Here is a 20,763-nt window from a genome sequence, read left to right as displayed (position 1 = left end):
ATGAAACCCTTATAAAGCAGGTGGGTGTGAAGGATTTTCCGGTCAGAGTAAGACTTCGTATTCCCACATATAGGGCATGGACAACACATAAAACCATTCTGCTTGTTTGCCTCAGCCACTTCGAAAAAATTATGCACGCCCTTAATGTACTCGGAGGTGCGTCTGTTACCGTACATCCATTGCTGGTTCATCTTCGTGCATTATATATAATTAAGTGTGTCAAAAACCATTACAGAACATCATGATTACAGAAATGACCAAAATAATAGAAGTTCATCATCACATTAAAACCAAAGTACATACATAGTTCTCATTGAACAACATATAGCTCTCCAGAGCATCTAATTAAACCATACATTGAAACTATCTAAAACATTTCAATGCAACAACAAATGCGATCATAATTGCAACTAAGGTAACAATTGATCCAACGGCATAATGATACCAAGCCTCAGTATGAATGAGAGCGGCGATGGCACGGACGGGCTCGCACGCTCCTGCTATCCGGCAAGGACGGAGTGGCGACGCGTGGCGTATAGTATTAAATGCAATTGTATGTACAAAGCACCGTTACATACGTTTGCAAGCGAGTTGACGAAGACGGTGACGGCGAATCTAACAAGGGAGAATCGGTACAGGATATTATTGTTCCGTTGGTACAGATGGGTTGTGACTGCTCACGTTACAATTCCGTCTCGTGATTCCGTTGCATAAACGCCGCATGCGGGATGCCTAGGTGAATACTATAATGTAGGGCACCGTCATCTGTCCGGGGCTGGAAAGTAAAAGCAGATCTGTCTTCTACCCCTGGGGCGGTGGCGATAGCGAGGAGCTCATGGCTATGGAGGTCGCGACCGCCGGAGAGGAGGAAATCGATTTCTTGTCCGATCCGGTCGACAGGTAAACCTTGCCGCTCCCACTTTATGTTCTCTGTGGTAGGATAGAGCAGTTCCTTACTTTCATACTCGTCCCGCTTGAAAAATAGATTTCCACTGCTGGATCTGGACGGAGCAGAGCCGCTGTTGAAACATGGTGCGAACCAAGCGCCAGTGTGCGGGCCTGCTGAATCCAGCATTGCTGAAGCGGGAGATGCCATAGTAGCCATGGAAACTGATCTGAACAGCACTTGCGAAGCAGTAGTGCTGTCTGCAGCAGCTTCAGAGCAATCTACAGGGAAAGACAACCCTGAAGCCCCTGGCTGGACGAAGAGGTACATCTGCACGGCATTAGCTTTACTGCGTTTGATTTGTGCACTAATTGTTCCTCCATGTGCATGCCATGTGCTAAAACACCTAAGTGAAAAAAATTCTGAAAATATACATCTCTATACATGCAGAATCCGGGTTGGGCATGTACCTGAGGAAAGACCCCCATGTGCTTCTAGGATGAGTGCGCTGGAACTAACACTGCGAAGCTATGCAGAAAACAAAACTGAAACTGTCATAGTTCCTGCTGTGGGAAGGAACTTTGATACACTCGGTGAAGCTTATGATTACTACAATCTATATTCATGGGAGGTTGGGTTTGGAGTAAGATATGGCAAAAGCCGGCTAAATGTCGAAAGAACCAAATGCATGCAGGAGATAGTTTGTGGATGTTCGGTGAGTAGTCATTTACTGTGATACGTATCGCTGCCTATGAGTGAAGATGTTATTGACAAATACTGTGATGTTCGTTTTTTTGTACATTTTTAGGGAATACCAAAGAAGGATAACAAATGTACATGCCGATGTAGATGCCCTGCTATGATATGGCTGCTGCGTTCAGCCGATAATGGCTGGTATATAAATGAGTACAGGACAGATCACAACCATGCTCTCACTGAAAAATGTGGTGAGAAAGTTTACTGGCCTTCACACAAGCATATTGATATATACACACGTGATGTGATTAAACAACTCCGTGGAAACAACATTAGCGTTGGCAAAGTTTACAATATAATCGGAAGTTTCTTCGGTTCAATGAGCAATGTACCATTCACCAAAAGAGCTCTCCGAGGGTTGTGTGGCAAGATCAGTCGTGAACAAGCTGATAATGATGTGAAGAAGACAATGGATGTTTTTGCAGAATTAGGAGCAAAAGATTCCGGATTGTACTACAGAGTACAGCCTGACGAAGAAAGCCGCATACGCAATCTGTTATGGTCAACTGGTGCCAGCAGAGCACAATACTACTACTTTGGAGATGCAATAACCTTTGATACAACTTACCGCACAAACATGTATGACATGCCATTTGGACTGTTCGTTGGAGTCAACAATCACTTCCAGAGTGTGATATTTGGTGGTGTGCTCATCAGGGATGAGACAGAGGAAAGTTTCAAGTGGGTCTTTAGTGAATTCATCCGCATGATGGGTGGGAAGCATCCACAAACAATACTAACTGGTGAGGAATGCAATAAGATATTTTGCTTAATCTCTCGTATTGTCGAACACTGTGTTGTCAGAGTACTGACATAATATGATGACTTTCGATTTTTCTTGTAGACCAATGCAGAGCAATGGAATTAGCTATTGAGAAAGTTATGCCTGACACAACACACCGATGGTGCAAATGGCATGTGCTCAAAAAAGCAAAGGAATATCTTGGATCGTATTACACAAAACGCAGCAAATTCAAGTCAGATTTCCACAAAATAGTATAGCACATGTTGACAGTAGACGAATTTGAATCAGCATGGGAGGAGATGATTGAAACATATGGTCTGCAAAAGAACAATTACCTCACCCAGATATATGAGACAAGAGAGAAATGGGCGAAGCCATATTTCCATGGAAAGTTTTGTGCTAAGATGACCAGTACGCAGCGCAGTGAAAGTGCCAACCACATGTTGAAGACTTATGTTCCAGCTAGTTGTCCAATGCATCTATTTGTTCGTCAGTACATGCGGCTTCTTTTTGATAGAGAGGCAAGTGAGAACTATGAAGAGAGGAGAACCAAAATAGTAAGTTTTTCAGAAATTGTTATTCGGATTTTTTTAGTGTGTGATGTCATGTCATCTTATAAATATAATGTCTGCTTTTTCAGGTGTCCCCTGTAATGAGAATGAACACACCCTTGGAGCATCATGCTAGCAAGGTGTACACTCGAGCTATATTTGACATGTTTGGCCAAATCACATATGAAGCATCACAGTACAGAGTTGAAGAAGTTGAAAAAGGTAAAACATACTTTGTCAGACGACACCATCCAGAAAAACATGAAATGTGGTGTAGGGTTCTATATAAGGTAGAACTTGTTGATGATGGACCACAAGTGTTCTGTGAATGTGGCAATTTTGAGCACACTGGCCTGCTCTACTGCCATGCTGTCAAGGTAATGCACTGCCACATCCTGCTGCTAAAAAATCTGAAAAGTTCTCTTTTGAATGCATGTATGATGAAACACCACCTATGTGTGACAGGTACTGGATTTCATTGGCATAGATCACATACCAAAGAAGCATATTCTCAAACGTTGGACGAAAGATGCATGAGATATACTGCCAGCCCATCTGTCATACCTTCAGAAGGATAGCATTTCTGTAAAGTCAGTAACATTCAGACATTCAAATCTCTACAGCCATGCACTTGAAGTCGTGAGGTTAGGGGATGCAAATCCAGAGGCATATGGGATTGCAATGGAAATGCTCAAGATAACAATGGATAAGTTAACACCTGTAGCTGCTACCCGTGATGGCATGGGATTGGAGGACAGAACTCATCAGATGCAACTTAAAGACAAGGAACCCGTTCCAGCAATCGCATACACCAGCAGCAATGCAAGTGATGCAGAAGGCAGCGTTATCGGTGATTTTGTAGGGCTGAAAGCACCAGAGCGGAAAAGGAAAGCTGGGTGACCTACCAACAGCAGAGATAAACCTCCATACAATGATCGGGGTGCAAAAAGCAAAAGGTTAAAACAATGCAGACCTACTGAAGATGGTGATAAGTGCAGCACGAGCAAGCGCACTCGTTTCTGCAGCATATGCCGCGAACCTGGACACAAGAGCACAACTTGTCCGCAAAGAGGTGATCTTCCTCAGAAGGAAAGGAAGGAGGCAAAATGCTCAAATTGTGGAGTCGGTGGCCATAGGAGAAACACCTGCAACAAGCCAAGAGTTGTTCTCCATATTGCTGCCAACACTGATATAGACGCAAATAGAATTAGTGCTTTGGTTTGAACTCATGTGATACACGATGTTGAGGGCTTTGCAGCCAGTAGATGATAACTCTCTGTAATAAGACATGGCATTTGTTGCTGTGCGGCACAAATCTTGTAACTTATTGTGGTCTGAACAATTTTTCTGCTCTGTATTTTCAAAATGGAATTTTATTTTTCTGTAAATTCATTCCCCCGAGTGTATATATTCACTTCTACCTTAGTCCTCGCATGCAGCATTAAAATCCTATCGCGGGTGTGGATGACAGCTGTGAACACAAGCCATGATGTGTGCGCTGAGCGCGAACCGCCCGCCGTTTGAATTTTGTACTGATCGGGCGCGCTCGGGGCACCACGCTGTGCTTAAATACCAATACCTTGCCTCTCGTCCGGCACCCCTGACTCTCACACCAACCTCCACCACTTGCCACCCCAATCCCCCCAAGCCCTCTACATCCTGCTGCCTATGAGCAAGGTGTGCGAAAAGCAAATCGGTGTGTGCATACCGCATACAAGTTTACACAAGTGATACAATTCTATCAGCAAAGCTAAGCATGTCAGACTGCATCCTACTCCGCAGCAACGACATGCTCAGCGTGCACTTTGCATTCTGCTGCTTCAGCATCAGGCTCAGCTCTTCAAGGACCTGCAGATTGCACAATGCTTGTCTTAAAAACCGATATCCATCAACATTTCAACAATAAAAAGTCATTGCATTACCCACCCAGAACCCCACCTAATTAGATGAACAAAACTTACCGGATCACCGTAGCAAGTCTGGCGCAAATGATTTGCAAAATCCCTTGGCCCAAGTGAATGATATGCCGACCTCACATCACCCAAATAGTCAGCTGGTGCCGTCGTTGCATGCACACCCAAATCCGGAGTCCGTTGGTCCACTCTATTAGGCACCCTTGGAATTGATTGCTTCAATGAACCTGATGATACATGGTAGTCAATGCATCCTTGGCGCGTCGTGTCTGGCCGCGTGTACATAACTAGCTCTGCAGGCCGCACCTACAAGCATGGAACAAAAAAACTTAGACAAACAAAATCACTTCTCAACCTCGACCGAAATGAATTTTTAGACCAACAACTACAAAAAACATACCCCTGCAGGGACATAACCCCACTTCCCGTGCTTCATGCCATAAGCCATTATGATCATCTGCCGAAACCTTTTCTGTTCGAAGCACTGCACGCAGGGCAATTCAGATGGCGACATATTGAACAATCCAAGGTCAATGTTGTCCAGCAAGAAAAGCTGCCATGGATTATAATCAAGTAAGCAACAAGAATTCAATAGTACACACACATCGCTTCCTGAAAATCCACACCCAAACTATGAAAACCTAAAAATGTGTTCACCTGGAAAAAAAAGGTGGCACGCAAACATATGAACCGTTGCCGCTTTGCTTTGATAATCATTCTGCAACTTCACAACAGCTGACATCAATTTCTGCATAGCATACTCACACCAATTGAACTGCGGGATCAATTCTGGATTGGCCAGAGCACCCCAGAAATCAATGGTCATGGTGTCATGCTTGGTACACGGTGCTATCAAATAGCCCATGACAAAGATGACGAATGCAATTTGAAAACAATCCTTTTCAATTTTACTCGAATCCTCTGAAATATCTCTACTTATAAAACCTTCAGCCACCTTCAGATTATGAGCAACTGTACTGTCCATCCCAATTGACTGCTTGATGAAATTGATTGCAGACTGAGAAATTTGTGCATCCCTGCCACCCACATCTCGATTCCCGCATGGGATGCCAAAAACCTTGTGGAAATCTTCTGCTGTGAAACCAATCGTATTGTCATTATCAATGGCGATTGCACGACACCGAGCATTCACCTTCCTCATAACCCAAGCACTCATCCTCAGGTCCAACTTGACAAGCATTGGGAGCTTCAGAATTGCACCAAAACCAATTTCGGTTACAAGCCATCTCTTGTATTCGTCAAATTTTGCAACCATCTCTACAACACGCTTAACTGACAACCGAGAAGTAATAACTGGCTGATGTTCTTCTGTCGGATCAAGTGCAGGCTCTCCCTCACCCACCGCTCCATCAGAAAAATCATGTTCCTCAAACTCTTCGTCCATCTACAATATTGCAACTGAATCACTACATGGATCTACTCCTCAATTCCAAGCTACAAAATCTATATGCAAAACTACATGCCACAGCCGAAATTAGATCTGACGCCATGAAAAACGTACCAGCGAATACCCGGGCAACGAGGCGCCAAGCGCCGCACCCGAGCAGCTACTGCAAACCTCCCTTCAGAGCCGACGGAGAAGATACCTGCTTCACGAGATCCAGATCTAGCGACCTTTCTTTGAACTAAAGCTCCGGCTGTGACGTCTCTGACTGGATAGCCATTCAGATGCGGATAAGGGGGTAGGTGGTCAAGCACATCGGACAAGGCTCCGGGCGATTTAGATGCCAAGGGATGCACGGGGCAGGGCAGTCTACGCACGACGGGCCAACCCACCAGAACGAACAGCCCAATCACTTTGAGGGACGAGGAGTACTACTGTTACACGCTTGTTTCACCTCCTATGCGTTAATATTACTGACCGGATATTAAAAATCAAAAAAACTTGTGCTTGACGAATGTTAAACAAGCATCTGACAGTACAACAATTTTGTATAGAAAATCTTAATAATGTATATGAAATTAAGCAGCGTGTGCAAAAAAAATTAAGCAGCATGTGCAAAAAAATGTTCAAAAGTGTATAAATAAAATGTTTCTCTTGCCTAAGAGTGTATACCAATTATATACAGCATGTGTGAAAGGAGTTAATCATTACTTATAAAAATTATCAAGCATTTGAATAATGGTGAAAACAAGTATTAAAAAATATTATCGGCCAATTTAAAAAATGTAAATGCATAAAAAAAAAGAACGACCACCCATGAAAAAGCACCACTTCTGTTTAAAATATTTATATGTGTTCATAGAAAATGTTGCCATAATAAAAGATGTAATTCTTTTATTTTCAAAAAAAATCATTATCAGTCAATTCAAAAACATACTAAAAAAATATGCATCTAAAAAATATGGACATATATAAAAATATAAACTTGTATTTTAACAAATATATCTTTGCCGTACAGGAATAAATGTAAAAACTAAATCTAAGTAACACAAAAGGAATAAAAAAATTATGCCTGAATATCTGCATACAAACAATGGTTAACCATGTTGGTGACCATCCGTTTCATACATGCACGCCAGCTCCTAAAAATCACGGCTTAAAATGCAAAAAGGAAAAATGACATTCATGCTGAAAAGCCATCTCTCGAAACTCCCATTCTGACAGGATAAAAAAAGACATATTTCACACACCGTAGGCATCATCATTCATAGTATCACACAGGACATTACATCTGCAGCTCGTCCACACTTAGCACTACATGGCAGCGTCACGTCCACACATCGACCAACTAGAAAAGCATAACGTAATTTTGCATAACACTAAGCCTATGCCTAGTTAACCACTCTGCCGTCTCGGCCAGATAAGAACGGCCACGTCACCTAATTAACCAGGCGCAGGACAACATCTGCCACCAGCAACAGCAGAATTGCCACCCCAATTACCAGGTTTGCTACAGATACCACCAGGTTGATGGAGGCGGCGTCGGCGACTGTCACACCCTGCCGACCGGCAGCTGGAGCTGTCGCGAGCATATATCCTGCGACTGCACTAGCAAACGATGCAGCCTGCGACGCCTCCGGCGGCCCATTTTGCTGCACCGGCTGGCCGTGGTCAGCCTGCACAACTTGAGCTTCGACAGCTTGCCCACCCTGTATCTGACCCGGACCGATTTGACCCACAGCAGCTTCTCCTCCTTCAAGATTGGCCAGATGCGCTGCATAGCCTTCCTGCCACCTGTAGAAATCGCATCCGCACGCTGAAGGCTGCAATGGATCCACAAGAACACGTACCTCGTGATAATCTACCCAGCTAAACATCTCAAAAAACACGGTTGTGATTCCGGCACTTGTAGAAACACTGACCGGCGTTCTGCCCGCGCCTAGCAACGTAGGTCACCACGTTCCTGCCGCAATCCGGACAAGGCACGATTGGCGGAGCAGCTGGATCCGCCATCTTCGATACCTAGGGATCTATCTGCTCCGATTTGGTGCGACCTAGAAGAAACTGTGGGGTGAGTCTAGGGTTTCGTCTTGCGATTTTGGGGATCGAACGGGGACCAGATCCAGAAGGGCCCGTGGATTGCGTTAAATACATCCAGTGGGCCGCCAACTACTTACTGTACCTCACCGTTACAGGCCGTCTCGTACTTCCGGTACACACAAGTCCAGAACAGTAGACAGACGACGCGTTACATAAACACCGTGAAATCCTCGTCTAACGCCTGAGCCACCAACGTCTCTTGCCCGTTACGTACGCACATTAACTGTACTCACCCGTCGCGTACAATACAGCGGGCCCCTCGCGCCTCCAGCGGATCGAACGCATACAGATTCCGAGAGCGCGCGAGCTCGTCCGCGCCTAGCAATTATCGCAGTATGAATGGCATATTTTCTAATATTTCTAATCTTCAAACGCATTGCATCCATCTTGATCTTGTGATCATCGACGACATCCGCAACATGCAACTCCAATATCATCTTCCCCTCCTCAATTTTTTTCAATTTTTCCTTCAAGTAATTGTTTTCTTCTTCAACTAAATTTAACCTCTCGACAATAGGGTCGGTTGGAATTTCTGGTTCACATAACTTCTAGATTAAAAAAATCCATGTCACGTTTATCGGCATAATTGTCATAAACACTAAATGAAACAAATAGTTATAAAAGATAATATATATACCACATCCGAATTAGAGACAGGACGAGGGCGACGGAGGCGGATACCAAAACCATCGCACTATATAATATCAAACAATAATAAAAGTAAGAAAATTACACAAGTATCTATGTAAATCATACAAGTAAGAACTTTTTCTTTTAGAAAGAAGATAAGATCAAGAGGCTCACCAAGGTGGTGCCGGCGGCGAGATCGGCGCGGGCGATCGACGGCGGTGAGGACGGGGACGGGACATGACGGACCGCCAAACCTAGACAAATCTTGAGAAAAATGGAGCTTGGACAAGGAGATTCGAGAGGAGAAAGCTTAAGTGTGGCTCGGGCATTTCATCGAACACCTCATGTGCATAGGAGGTGAGCTAGAGCACCACAAAGCTCTTCCACGGCCGGCCGAAAAAACAGAGCACTCCAGTGCTCTGCTCGCAGGCAAGGGGGTATATATATAGGCATCTATTTGGTCCTGGTTCGTGACTGGATCCGGGACTAAAGGACACCATTTGGTCCCGGTTCCAGCCACCAACCGGGACCAATGGTTGTGGGGCACATTGGTCCCGGTTCCAGGCACATTGTTCCCGGTTCGTGTCTGGAACCGGGACCAAAGGGGCCAGACGAACCGGGACCAATGGCCCCCGAGGCCCGGCCGGCCCCCTGGCCTCACAAACCGGGACCGATGCCCCCATGGGTCCCGGTTCATGAGTGAATCGGGACTAATGGGCTTACCCGGCCTGGACCAAAGCCATGTTTTCTACTAGTGATGCAACATCACCATCGCAAAAGCTTGTGGCACCTGTCGTCGTCACTTGTAGCACTCACTGTTGTCGCACGGAGCATCGACGATGGTCATTTGCAACACTGTCAGGCAATGCCCGCCTCGTCACATCACACAATGTCACCGTCACAAAGCTTGCAGCACCCGCCCTCACCATACATAGCATCATCGTCTGCCCCTTGCATCACCATGCAATGGCGACCCTTGAAGTGGCTGTCTCTTGCAACAGCTCGTGAGAGGCTTGCATCACCACTCCTGCCCATGTTGTGTCATCCTACTACCCCCTCATCCCGGTAATGCAAGGCGAGCAGCGTCGGGTAGCAATGCATGTGCAAGGGGATGGGGGGGGTCACCCATGACTGTGTGGAGAGATCATCAGACACAACACACAGGGTGGGGTGGGGGGTATGAGTGTGAGAGAGCTAGCGATAAAGGGATAATGGAGGAGGAAGTATATGCGGACAATAGTTTCAACGGAAATAAGTCAAGAGAAGATTGAAAAGGGTGCACATAGTGGACTGTTATAGACGTGTGTAGGACAATTTTCAATTGCACGATGTGAGTGATGCACACATCTTTTGAATACGAATCTAATGGTATAATGTGTCATATAACTCATACTTTGTTCACCCAAATTAGGATTAGAATTCGAGGGGCATTACATTTTAGGAAGGAAGTACGATGTGTAACCAGATACCAACCACGTGTTTCTAGCCATATGTGGATTTTTTTTGGCACATTCTACACTGTTATAACATCTCGTGTAAACTAACTACATTTTTAAACAAATCCTACCCTAGTACCCTACTATGAGAGCAACTATAATAAGATGACATAAACATGTTATAAGAGTTAAGAGTTACCACCTCAGATTTATGATGAGGTGGAGGAAATAGGCGAGGAAAGAGAAGAAAGATGGGTTGTAAATAGTCAACTGCAACCTGAGCTCCAACACACTTTGTGAGAGAATAATGTGGGGCTAATCACTAATATTATGTATGATATAGATATATTATTCTTACTATTATGTCCTGAAAGATTCACACCTTTTATCTAAAAAAAAGATTCACATCTATTACACATTCGTAAAATAGCTAAATCAAAACAGGTGCACCCTGCACCAGATATTTCCCCGAAGCGGCCCCAAGCCAAGCCCCACTCCGCCACACGAGTGAGCAGCATACGCGCGACAGACGATCCCGAACCGAGAGAGGGGGAACACGGAGCCGGCCGCGGAGGGGGAGCCCAGCCAAGCCAGCCAGAGTGAACAACCGTCCCAACCACCGACGGGCGGGCATGAGGGCCACCGAGATGTTGACCGCCGCGGCGGGGGCTGCCGCCGGGACGACGCCCTCCACGGCCTCGGTGGCCGGCCTGGCCGGGGCCAGCGGGGGCGTCCCCGCCGCGGGCGCCGGCGGGAACTTCCCCCTCGGCGCCGCCCTCCTCGCCTTCGCCTTCGCCAACCTCGTCAACGTCCTCTCCATCTGGTGCGCCCTTCCCTCCCTCCCTCCCGCCCGCTCTGCTAGATCCGACGCGCCCTCCGCTTCGCTGTCGGTGCGATCTCTTCAGGGTGTCGCTCCTGCGATCCGGTAGTTTTTTTTTCTGCTGATAGAAAGCGTAGCGAAAGGGTTTCCTCTTTTGATGTGGAAGCAAGCGGCTTGCTTAGCGTTTCAGAAATCTTAGGTTCCGTTCACGGCGGAGACTAGAGGGATGAACTTGGCTGCAGTAGGAGGATTGTGTACGCAGACGAGGATTTATCGGTTCGATGCACGCCTATGCGATCTGTGTTGTGCCGTCTGCACTGAAATTCAGTACATGGTCTTATTCCTTGGAAAACCCATGCGCGATCGGTTAATCAGGCTGAGTTAGCTGTTACATTTTCCCGTTTGCTGCCAAAATAACTTGTAAGAGATTAGTACTGCTTTTCCAAAATCACTCAGTGGAACCAGAACTATTTCCACCGCACAACCGGACACCAGTATCGCATATATGTATATTGCGTCGCTGATAACTGAATAAGACTATCCTGCTCAAAGGAAAAGCGCATTACTGTATCTTCAGAACCATTGCAGTTGAATAGCAAGTTGGACAGTTGCGCTGCTGTTTCGTTAAGCTGTGCTTTGTTCGCCCTAGACATGCAGGTTAAAGGAGAAGAAGTGGGATGCAAGGAAGTTTCTTACATCTTCCGGAGTTATTTCATCTCTTTCTGCGGCCGTGGCAAGTTTGGCTGTGGCGGTTGGCCAACAAGAAGGCGGAGATAGCTCTGTTTTCGCCCTTGCATTGGTTTTTGCTGCCGTTGTATGTACTTGACCCAACCAGGTTCCATGCATTCCTTTTTCAAGCAAGTGAATGTCGCAATCAAGAAAGTGCTTTTTCTCTCATAACTTGATATACTCGTGACTAGTTGCATCTCCGTTAAGAATTCTCTTCCCTTTTGGTATTATTTGTTGCTTTTAAAATGTAGTACATGTTTATCAATACCCCAATTCAGTAGGCATTTGATTGCTTCTTGCTTTGCTGGGGATGGACATGGATTTTCCCCAAAAGGCACCTTGCTGAAAGATAGTCTTGTCTATTAGCTTGATAGAGTGATTTAGTGAAAGAATAATAAGAAAATTCCAAAAATATGGCCTTGTCATTCATGAGGTGGTTAACTACTTTTATGGTCAACTTTTATAGCTGTGCAGTGACGCTGGATGTGCACATCTTCATCCTAAAGTGATTCCATTAATAAAGGTCTATAAAGCTTAGGAATAAGAGCTAATTTCGAATAATAAAGTGATAGGAGCTACTGTATTTGTGAGTTCACAAGCTGGTCTGTAACTTATGTACTTTAATTGTTGCCATGCCAAGTCTGCAGCTGTGCTCTAACATAATCGTCTGTCAGTTTAACTTTATGTTTTTCCTTTTCTCAAATCTTATTTAAAAAAAAGATCAGTCATGAGTGTATTCATATTCACATAAGCTCTTTTCTCAGTATGGGTTTCTAAGCATATATTTCTCGTTACAGGTAATGTATGATGCATCAGGAGTTAGGTTTCACACAGGCCGCCAAGCTGCGGTAAGCTCATGGTTTTGCACGCCCATTGTTCACATCAGTGATTTTTGCCTACTAGCAATATTTTTTTTATCGTGTTATTGTTTCATATTTTCACCTACCATGTTCCTAATGGTCTATTGTTTCCTTTCCATCCTCTAATAGTCTATTAAATTCTGCTGCAGTTGTTAAATCAAATAGTTTCTGATTTATCACCGGAACATCCAATTATCTCTACCTTCCGGCCGCTTCGGGAACCTCTTGGACACAGTCCATTTCAGGTAGCTCGATTCATATTTCACGCCAATTTAAGAAACTGAATTTGCCATTCAGACTTGTTACACCCGCAACTCGCAGCTATTTTTAGGTGTACGTTTGTGCTGACTTATGCCTTTTTTGTGCAGGTTTTTGCCGGAGCCCTTGTTGGTTGTACAGTAGCGTATTTAATGGGGAATTCTTCTGTATGAGAAATACTGTAGTTGGCAATTTGCCTTATACTCAGATTACACTACTTTTATACGAGGAACATTTTTTGTGCAAAGTCTACTTTGTATCTCTGGCCATATAAAGTGCCCTTCTGTTGAACTGGTTGCGTGTGTTGTTCTTTGCTGGTTACAGCATATTTTGCGCTGGTAGATAGATGATGGTCGTCGAATTTACGACACCATGCAGCTGTCTCCGGCTTGCTCTCTCGCCACCCTCCCAGGCCTTGCCGTCACCGGAGGAGGCCGCCAGGCTAAGCCCCTCGCCTTGTTCTTCTCTTCATCCCCTCCCATCCCCGGTGAACTTCTCTGAGGTTTCTCCAGATTCTCCATCAAAACGCCATTCAGTAGCAATTCTTGTCATCTCTCTCCCTGTTGTGTGTGCCCTTCACTTACATTTCTCTTTGGGCTACGACCACCCGTTGGTGGAGATATGTCCACTCACCACATTCTCTACGATCATATCACTTAATCACCATCACTTGTTCTCGCTGGCGTTAAAGCGACGCTTCTCCCTGGTGCATGCTCGGCCAGCCAGGCTTGCCCCTCAGCATTGTTAAGGTTTTTGATTTGGTTTCGGTTTCTCATGTAAACTGAATCAATGGTTTTTGATTGAAAACAGACTGATGTATTTCCATTGATTGCAAAATTAGTGGAAAGGGGTGCGAGCCCGGTTGGAAAAAAAGGTTTTCGATTCGGTTTCTTACATAAACCGGATCATTCTTTCCGAAATGAGATCGACATACAGGTGGCGATTCCTCCCCCGGTGACCATTTTAAAAAACGACAGTTCTGAAAGTGGTATGGAAAGATTGATAAACTGCACACAGATTTCTAACTTGAAATAAACTGACGAACTTCACTTTCAGCAGTAAGACTCGCATCTTTTATCTGCCATTATACCCAGGAGCATTATGCATTTTGCCTTGCACAACTAAATGCTTCTGGAACTGAAGCAAGATAAAGAGAATAGACAAATGAAAATGCCACAGCTGAAGGCTGTCAAAGCCTCACATGGACTGGAAATGTCAAGATGACAACGCTAGCTCATCGACGAGCTTCACCTCACCTGCACCGCCGCTGCAGACGCATGTAGCAAGAGACCGCCACCCTTCTGCATCCATCCAAATCCCACTTTCCGCCATCTTCTCCAAGACGAAGCAGGCTTCCTCCGCCTTGCCGTCCTCGCCGAGCCCTTTCGCCAGGTGCTTGAAGGTGTGACCTAGGGGACGATGCCCGCTGGACAGCATGGCGTTGAAAACCCGTAGCCCCAACCCGAAATCGCCGGCTCTGCAGCACCCGTCGGCCAGGACGCGGTACGTCGCCGCGCTTGGCGCCGTGCCGTCTTTGAGCTGCATCTCGACGAGCGCCTTGTGCGCTTCCTCCACCCTGCCGCTGTCACACAGGCACTTGATCAGGACGTTGTAGCTCGCGTCGTCGGGCCCGAGCTTGCGCTTGCGCATGTCGGAGAGCAGCCCCTTGATGGCGTCGACGTCACCCTGCCTCGCGTAGGCGCTCATCAGCACGCCGTAGTTCACCGCCTCGGTCTGGCAGCCCTGGTACTCCATGTCGAACATCAGTTTCTTGGCGTCGTCCAGCCGACCGGCGTCGCACAGGCCCCGCATCAGGAGGGAGTATGTCACGGCGTTCGGCGAGACGCCCCGGCGCACCATCTCCTCCTTGAGCCGCTCCGCGGCGCCCACGTCCCCTTCCTGGCACGCCGCCCCGACCAGGGTGTTGAAGGTGACCACCGTGGGCCGGACGCCGCGGCCGAGCATTTCGTCGAGCACCACGCGGGCGCCCGCGGACCCGTCCCGGCCGCACAGCCCCTTGAGGATGATGTTGTAGGAGACGGCGTTGGGGCGGACGCCGAGCTTGGCGGCCCGGGGGAGCATGTTCCGGGCGGCGTCCACGCGGCCGTTGCAGACGAGGCAGTGGATCAGCGCGTGGAAGGTGGCGTTGGAGTGGGAGCAGAAGGCGGGCACGGCGCGGAAGAAGACGAGGAGAGCCGCGTCGGGGCGGGAGGCGGCGCCGAGGCGGTCGATGAGCCCCGCGAAGACGGTGGCGCGGAGCGGGGCGCGGCGGGCGCGGAGCGCGGAGAGGAGCGGGAGGAGGAGCGGGAAGAGGCGCGCGCGGGCGAGGCGGTAGAGCACGCAGGAGGCGAAGGGGTGGTCGTGGAGGCGGCGCGGCGCCGAGAGGAGCGCGGCCGCCGCGGCGACCGGGGAAGGGAGCGACTTGAGGTGGAGCAGGAACGGGTGCGGCTCCGGCGGCGGCCGCGGCTTGTAGAGGAGCTTGCTCGGGTCGCGCCGGTGGCGGGCTCTCGAGTTCGGAAGCATCGGTGAGGCCCTTTGGGTGATTGGCATTCCCCTTGTTTTGTTTATGGGTGACTAGCGTCGAGTTGGTCGACCGGCCAAAATTTTGCCCGGTCGCCGCACGATGGAACATGGATCGTTGGATTATCTCTTCGCCCTTTCACCACGTGCTCGTAGTTTTCCACAGCTCCATTCGCTTCGCGTTGCTCTGCTCTCCACCTCATCCGTCCTCGCCCCAAATCGCCACGATGCGGCCCCACTGCTCCGCCGCGCATCCTTCCACTAGCATGGAAGCACCGACGAGCTGCCACCGCCCCATCGAGGCATTGGGGAGAGACATCTCGAGGGCTTCGCACGCGCGCCGGTCGTAGCACCCTTGCGGGCCGGATGCACCCCCTCCCGCCACCGCTTACATCTCGAAGGGCCGTTGGCCGATCTTTATTAGATAGGGAAGAGAGTTACATCATGGACAGTCTAAAAAGTTTAGATTGAACTCAGAGTTCCCAATACAACTCTGCGGAGGACCAGCCTTCCAAAACAGAAACGCCCCAGCAACAGCTAAGTTAGCAGATCTACGATGCATCCGGCGGCCCGCCACATGGCCACATCTTCTTGTATCCGCTCCAAGACGCCGATCGGCGAGCATGCCACATGATCAAAAGTTCTGGAATTTCTTTCTTTCCATATCCTCCAGTGCAGCAAGATAACCACCGTGTCAAAGTTCCTACGTATGTGCTTGGGTATAGCGGCAAACACTGTCCCACCACCGCTTACATCACATCAATCGTTGTCGAAGCCCTGCAACACTGCCTCACCCCTTGAGCTAGCGGCAACACCGACATCACCTTGCGGTACGTGCTCACCGCAACGACGATCGTCCCTCGCTGTCTTCCCCAATTCATCGGTTGCAGCTCCATCGAGCACGATTGCGGCTCTTGCTACGTAAAAAGATGCCATAGCAAGGCTGCTGTTGGTTGCAGTCTCCCCATGTGGCCGATTACAGCTCCTCTGTCGGTCGGCTCCGGCATCTCGCGACAACGGTCGCAACATCCCAAGGTCTAGCAGGGCGCATATCCGGTTCCAGCGTGGCGGGTAGGAAGCTTGCAACAAAATGCCTTGCTCGTCCCAGCACGACAGCCCGCTGGTTTCCAACATCACGGGACCATGGTTCCAGCATGTCTGACGTTGCAGTCCGCCATAAACAGCAGGGCTGGATGCATCTTCAGCAAAAACGTCGGTTGCAGCTTTTTCAGCCGTCGGTTGCAGCTCTTGTCACCGCCATTTTCAGCATTGCTGACCGGTTGCAACTCCCATCACCGTCGGTCCCAACATTCTTTTTTTGTTGGTTCTAGCATTGTTGGCGACCGATTCCAGCTCCATCGATGGCCGGTTCCAACATTAGGCCAACTCCACCGCGCGACCCCATTCTGTCCGGCCCCGTCCGTTTGGGGTAAAAGGGACAAACCAGACAGCCCAGCACGCGGGAGCAAACGGATTTTTGTCTGTTTTCTATCCGCTTTCGACCCATCCCCGGCCCAAGTTTGCGCTGATTTTGGGATGAAACGGACAACGCGCGGACGGGCGGGACGCGCGCGCTTGTCCTCCACTGGCTCGTCTGTCAGTGCCACAAAGCAAAAAAACCCCGCGCCCATTTGGCGCCATTTCCCCCAAACCCTCCCACATCCCTCCCGCCGCCCCCTCCCTCCCCGTCCATGGCCGACGCTCAGCCGGATTCCAACGGCCTGGCCGTCGACCCGCCCAGAAAGGTGAAGAAGAAGGCGGCCAAGGCGCCAAGGAAGCCGCAGTCGGAGTGCACGCCGGAGGAGATCGCCAAGTTGGACGTGGAATCGGCGAAGAGGAGGAACCGAAGGGCGGTCATCAAGGTCAATGCCGTCGCGGCCAAGTTCGCCGCCGAGCGCGATGCTATCCTTATCCTAGTCTTTTTCTTGCTACGTCCATGAGACTTCGGCCTTGTATATGTTTGCATGTTCAATTGTTGTTGATCATGTGGCGTAGGCATTTCAATCTTTGGAAGCCTTCAAGGCACGGCACAATGACAATCCATTCACTCTTGTGCACTGTTGAATGATCATCAACAATTGCCCCAAGTTCAAGGATCAATACCGTGAACTTCAAAGGAAGAGAAGTAAGAAGACGGCCAAGTTCGCCGGAGGTGGAGATGGCGAGGCATTGAAGAGGCCGAGGGGCAAGACCAACTCCAAGGTGAACGACATACGTGATGCCTCATCCATGGCCTTGCATGAGACTTTGCATGACATGATGTCTCAAAAGGATGTGAGGGACGAGAAAAAGCGGCAAAGCAAGGACGAGCAAATGAAGCAAATACCTAGAGTTTCAAAGGAAGAAGCTTGAGATGAAGGAGGCTGCCAAGAGGAGGAAAATCGACATGAAGGAGGCGTCCCGGCAAAGGCAGCTCGACATCGAGGCCGCCAATGTCTCGGCCAGGCAGCGGCTGCTCGACATCGAGGCCACCAATGCCGCAACCAAAGCAAAGGAGGTGGCCCTTGCGATCATGAGCGTGGACTTGACCAAGATGAGCGAGAAGACAAGGAGCTGGTTCGAGGCCAGGCAGAAGGAGATGTTCGATGCCGGCGGCCTGAACTAGGTCGTCCGATCGGCTGCGGCTGTTCTTTTTGGAGGCTGGCATGGGTGCCGCCCGCCCGCGCGGGCCGCTGGTTGTGTGCCGGCGAGAAACACATTCATTTTGGAGGCTGGCTGTGTTGTCGGCGAACAAAACTATTCATTTTGGAGGCTGGCTCTGTTGCCGGCGTGGACGTGTAGGCTGCTGACTCTGTTGCCGGCGTGACTAGGGCCGCTGGTATTTGAAACGTTGTTCTCTTTTTAATATGGAGGCGGACAAGATGGGGCCAAAGGATGCGGCCGCGCGCTGGGCGCACGGACACCGCATCCCAGGACAGACCCAGACACGACTCCATCATCCTACCTAAAGGGACAAATCCGACCAAACCGAACGTCTGTTTGGGGTCGCACGGTGGAGTTGGCCTTACCGACGCTAGTTCCAGCACGCGTCGTCCTCGACTGCAAATGTTCAGGGGGTGTTTGGTTGCTGCCCTGGGAGATGTGCCTGAGAAAATTTGATGCCTGATGTGTGCCTGAAGATTGAAGAAATTTTGCCTGGCCAAGCTGCCTGCAGTAGGTGCTGTTTGGTTTGTTGCGAGAGCCTGTACTACTAGTAGACAAGTGGGCCAGCTTCTGATCTCTTTAATCAGCACTGTTTGCTCGACTTTCGATGCCAGACAAGTGCATTTGCGTCTCCAGGGGTCCAATCTGGGTGGCCTGGTTCAGGCTAACCATGTGCCTGGACAGCTGGCCAGGCTAATCATCCTCGTATGTGTTCCAGGCCAGGCTACCAGCAGATTCATCAGGCCACCAACCAAACGGGGTCTAGGCAGATTTCAGGCACACTACAGGCAGGCATTTTTGTCTCAGGATGGCAACCAAACACCCTCTTAATGCGCCGACTCCGGCAACGACGACCTAGTGCCAGCGATGTCTCCAACAACTCCGATGGCCTGTCGAAACAACGCGTGACTACAGTTGTCGCTGCTGCAGCTCTCCCATCTTCGTTGGAGGCACTGGTTGGGGCAGAGACGTGTCACCCGGTGGACGAGGCAAAACGAGCGAGCGTTCGCTGCCAGATTTTGCCGTTAGCGACTTCCTGGAATCATTCCTCGTCACCACCAATGGCGCTGACAACCGCTGCGAGCGAGAGACTGAGAGGGAGAAGAAAGATTGTTCACAGGAAAAGGAGAGTGGATGTGGTGCATTGGGGAAGAGATAAGGTAGCACTTATGGTGAGTGGGTCTCGTGTGCATGTGTCGCGTTTTTTGCGATTGAACCTGTCCAATGCGCCAGCATGGGAAAAGCGACCGAGAAGCAATCATTTACCCTTGTTTATATGGAAGATCTACTTTGTTAAAAAAGTGTGTATAAGTGACCAAAATACTTAAACTAACGGAGCAACTAAGAACTGGATGTGGAGTTTCTACATCCAGGAGCAAATGCTCCTGGTGTGAACAGTAAAATCAAATAAACTAAAAAACAATTCAAAAAATTCTGAATTTTTTTTGTGCCATACTTTCACAAATGTTTGTTGTGCCTGCAAAATTTCATCGCAAAATCATATTGGTCGAAGGAGTGGTAAAAGAAACAAAATCGATGCTCCGAAAATGTTACTTACAAAAGCATTTTGGAGCTCTGATTTTGTTTTCTTACACGCCGTCCACCAATGTGATTTCATGATGAAATTTTGCGTGCACGACAAACATTTATGAAAGTATGTCGCAAAATAATTCCAAAATTTTTTGAACATTTTTTCTATTTTTTTGATTTTACTATTCATACCGGGAGCATTTGCTCCTGGGTGTAGAAAGGTACTTCCGCTAAGAACTTTGTTTTTTATAAGGAAGAAGCAACAACAACCATTATATATATAAATAAACACACACAGTACATGTGAGTTTTGTATGTTGCATGTGTACTATTAGTCAAAACCGTGAGTATGTACGTGTACTATATAGTATATATAAGAATATTTGGATAATATATATCCTACTTTTTAGGTGGTATGTACTATTTTTTAGTATATTGTTTTATGCGTACTAATATAAAGCCAAATCGAGAAAATAATTTGTCAGGACTGAAAATCCAAGGTGTTACGGCAGCTCAGTTCAGTCGGATTTTTTTTTCTGAAGAAGGATTTGTAAAGTTTTATTTGGGATCAATTCATCATTTTATTTTTATTTTATCTTTTCTTTATTCTTTATTGCTTTTCTTTTATTTTACTCTTTAAAAATGCACTAACTTTTTCCAAACTTGATGGACTTCTGTCAAAATCGATTAACTCTTTTGCAAAAGGGATAACTTTTTTAAATTTTGTGAACTTGTTTTTCGAAATTGTTGAACTTTTTCAAAAATCAATGATTTTTTTTCCAAATTTGTGAACATTTTTTCAAGCTTGATCTTTTTTTCCAAAATCAATGAACTTTTTTCAAATTCGTGAGCTTTTTCTCAAAATTGATGAACATTTTTTTCATAAACAATGAATTTTTTTCAAAATCTAGTGAACTTTTTAAAAATTATTGCTATTTTTAAAATATCATGAACTTTTTTTCAAAATCAATGAATTTTTTC

At 47.6% G+C, this 20,763-nt stretch overlaps 4 protein-coding genes and 1 pseudogene across 4 annotated transcripts; 2 read left to right on the top strand and 3 right to left on the bottom strand.

The window, feature by feature from the left end:
- The first annotated feature begins 835 nt into the window (after positions 1-835).
- LOC147992396 (protein FAR1-RELATED SEQUENCE 5-like) lies at positions 836-4,162 on the top strand (annotated as a pseudogene).
- Positions 4,163-4,657: 495 nt separating this feature from the next.
- Positions 4,658-6,166, bottom strand: LOC125537973 (uncharacterized). The gene is made up of 4 exons (XM_087539021.1): positions 5,513-6,166; positions 5,252-5,407; positions 4,900-5,157; positions 4,658-4,786 (listed from the first exon to the last, which is right to left on the bottom strand). Exons 1-4 carry the CDS (start codon positions 6,125-6,127, stop codon positions 4,658-4,660), a joined length of 1,158 nt encoding a protein of 385 aa, XP_087395147.1. The 5' UTR covers positions 6,128-6,166.
- Positions 6,167-7,695: 1,529 nt separating this feature from the next.
- On the bottom strand, positions 7,696-8,269 carry LOC125537960 (uncharacterized). The gene is made up of 2 exons (XM_087540376.1): positions 8,144-8,269; positions 7,696-8,079 (listed from the first exon to the last, which is right to left on the bottom strand). Exons 1-2 carry the CDS (start codon positions 8,267-8,269, stop codon positions 7,696-7,698), a joined length of 510 nt encoding a protein of 169 aa, XP_087396502.1.
- A 2,639-nt stretch (positions 8,270-10,908) lies between these two features.
- LOC125527388 (uncharacterized) lies at positions 10,909-13,380 on the top strand. Its single transcript, XM_048691901.1, has 5 exons — positions 10,909-11,245; positions 11,900-12,056; positions 12,769-12,819; positions 12,981-13,076; positions 13,200-13,380. Exons 1-5 carry the CDS (start codon positions 11,055-11,057, stop codon positions 13,260-13,262), a joined length of 558 nt encoding a protein of 185 aa, XP_048547858.1. The 5' UTR covers positions 10,909-11,054; the 3' UTR covers positions 13,263-13,380.
- Positions 13,381-14,092: 712 nt separating this feature from the next.
- On the bottom strand, positions 14,093-15,696 carry LOC125527378 (uncharacterized). Its single transcript, XM_048691893.2, has one exon. The coding sequence runs from the start codon at positions 15,637-15,639 to the stop codon at positions 14,305-14,307; it is 1,335 nt and encodes a 444-aa protein (XP_048547850.1). The 5' UTR covers positions 15,640-15,696; the 3' UTR covers positions 14,093-14,304.
- Positions 15,697-20,763: the final 5,067 nt, after the last annotated feature.

Source organism: Triticum urartu, chromosome 1A (genome assembly GCF_056163025.1).
Source record: "Triticum urartu cultivar PI428250 chromosome 1A, HENAU_Tu73, whole genome shotgun sequence".
NCBI lineage: Eukaryota > Viridiplantae > Streptophyta > Magnoliopsida > Poales > Poaceae > Triticum > Triticum urartu.
The sequence above is the reverse complement of the archived record's forward strand: the minus strand, read 5'-3'. Positions and strand labels throughout refer to the sequence as shown.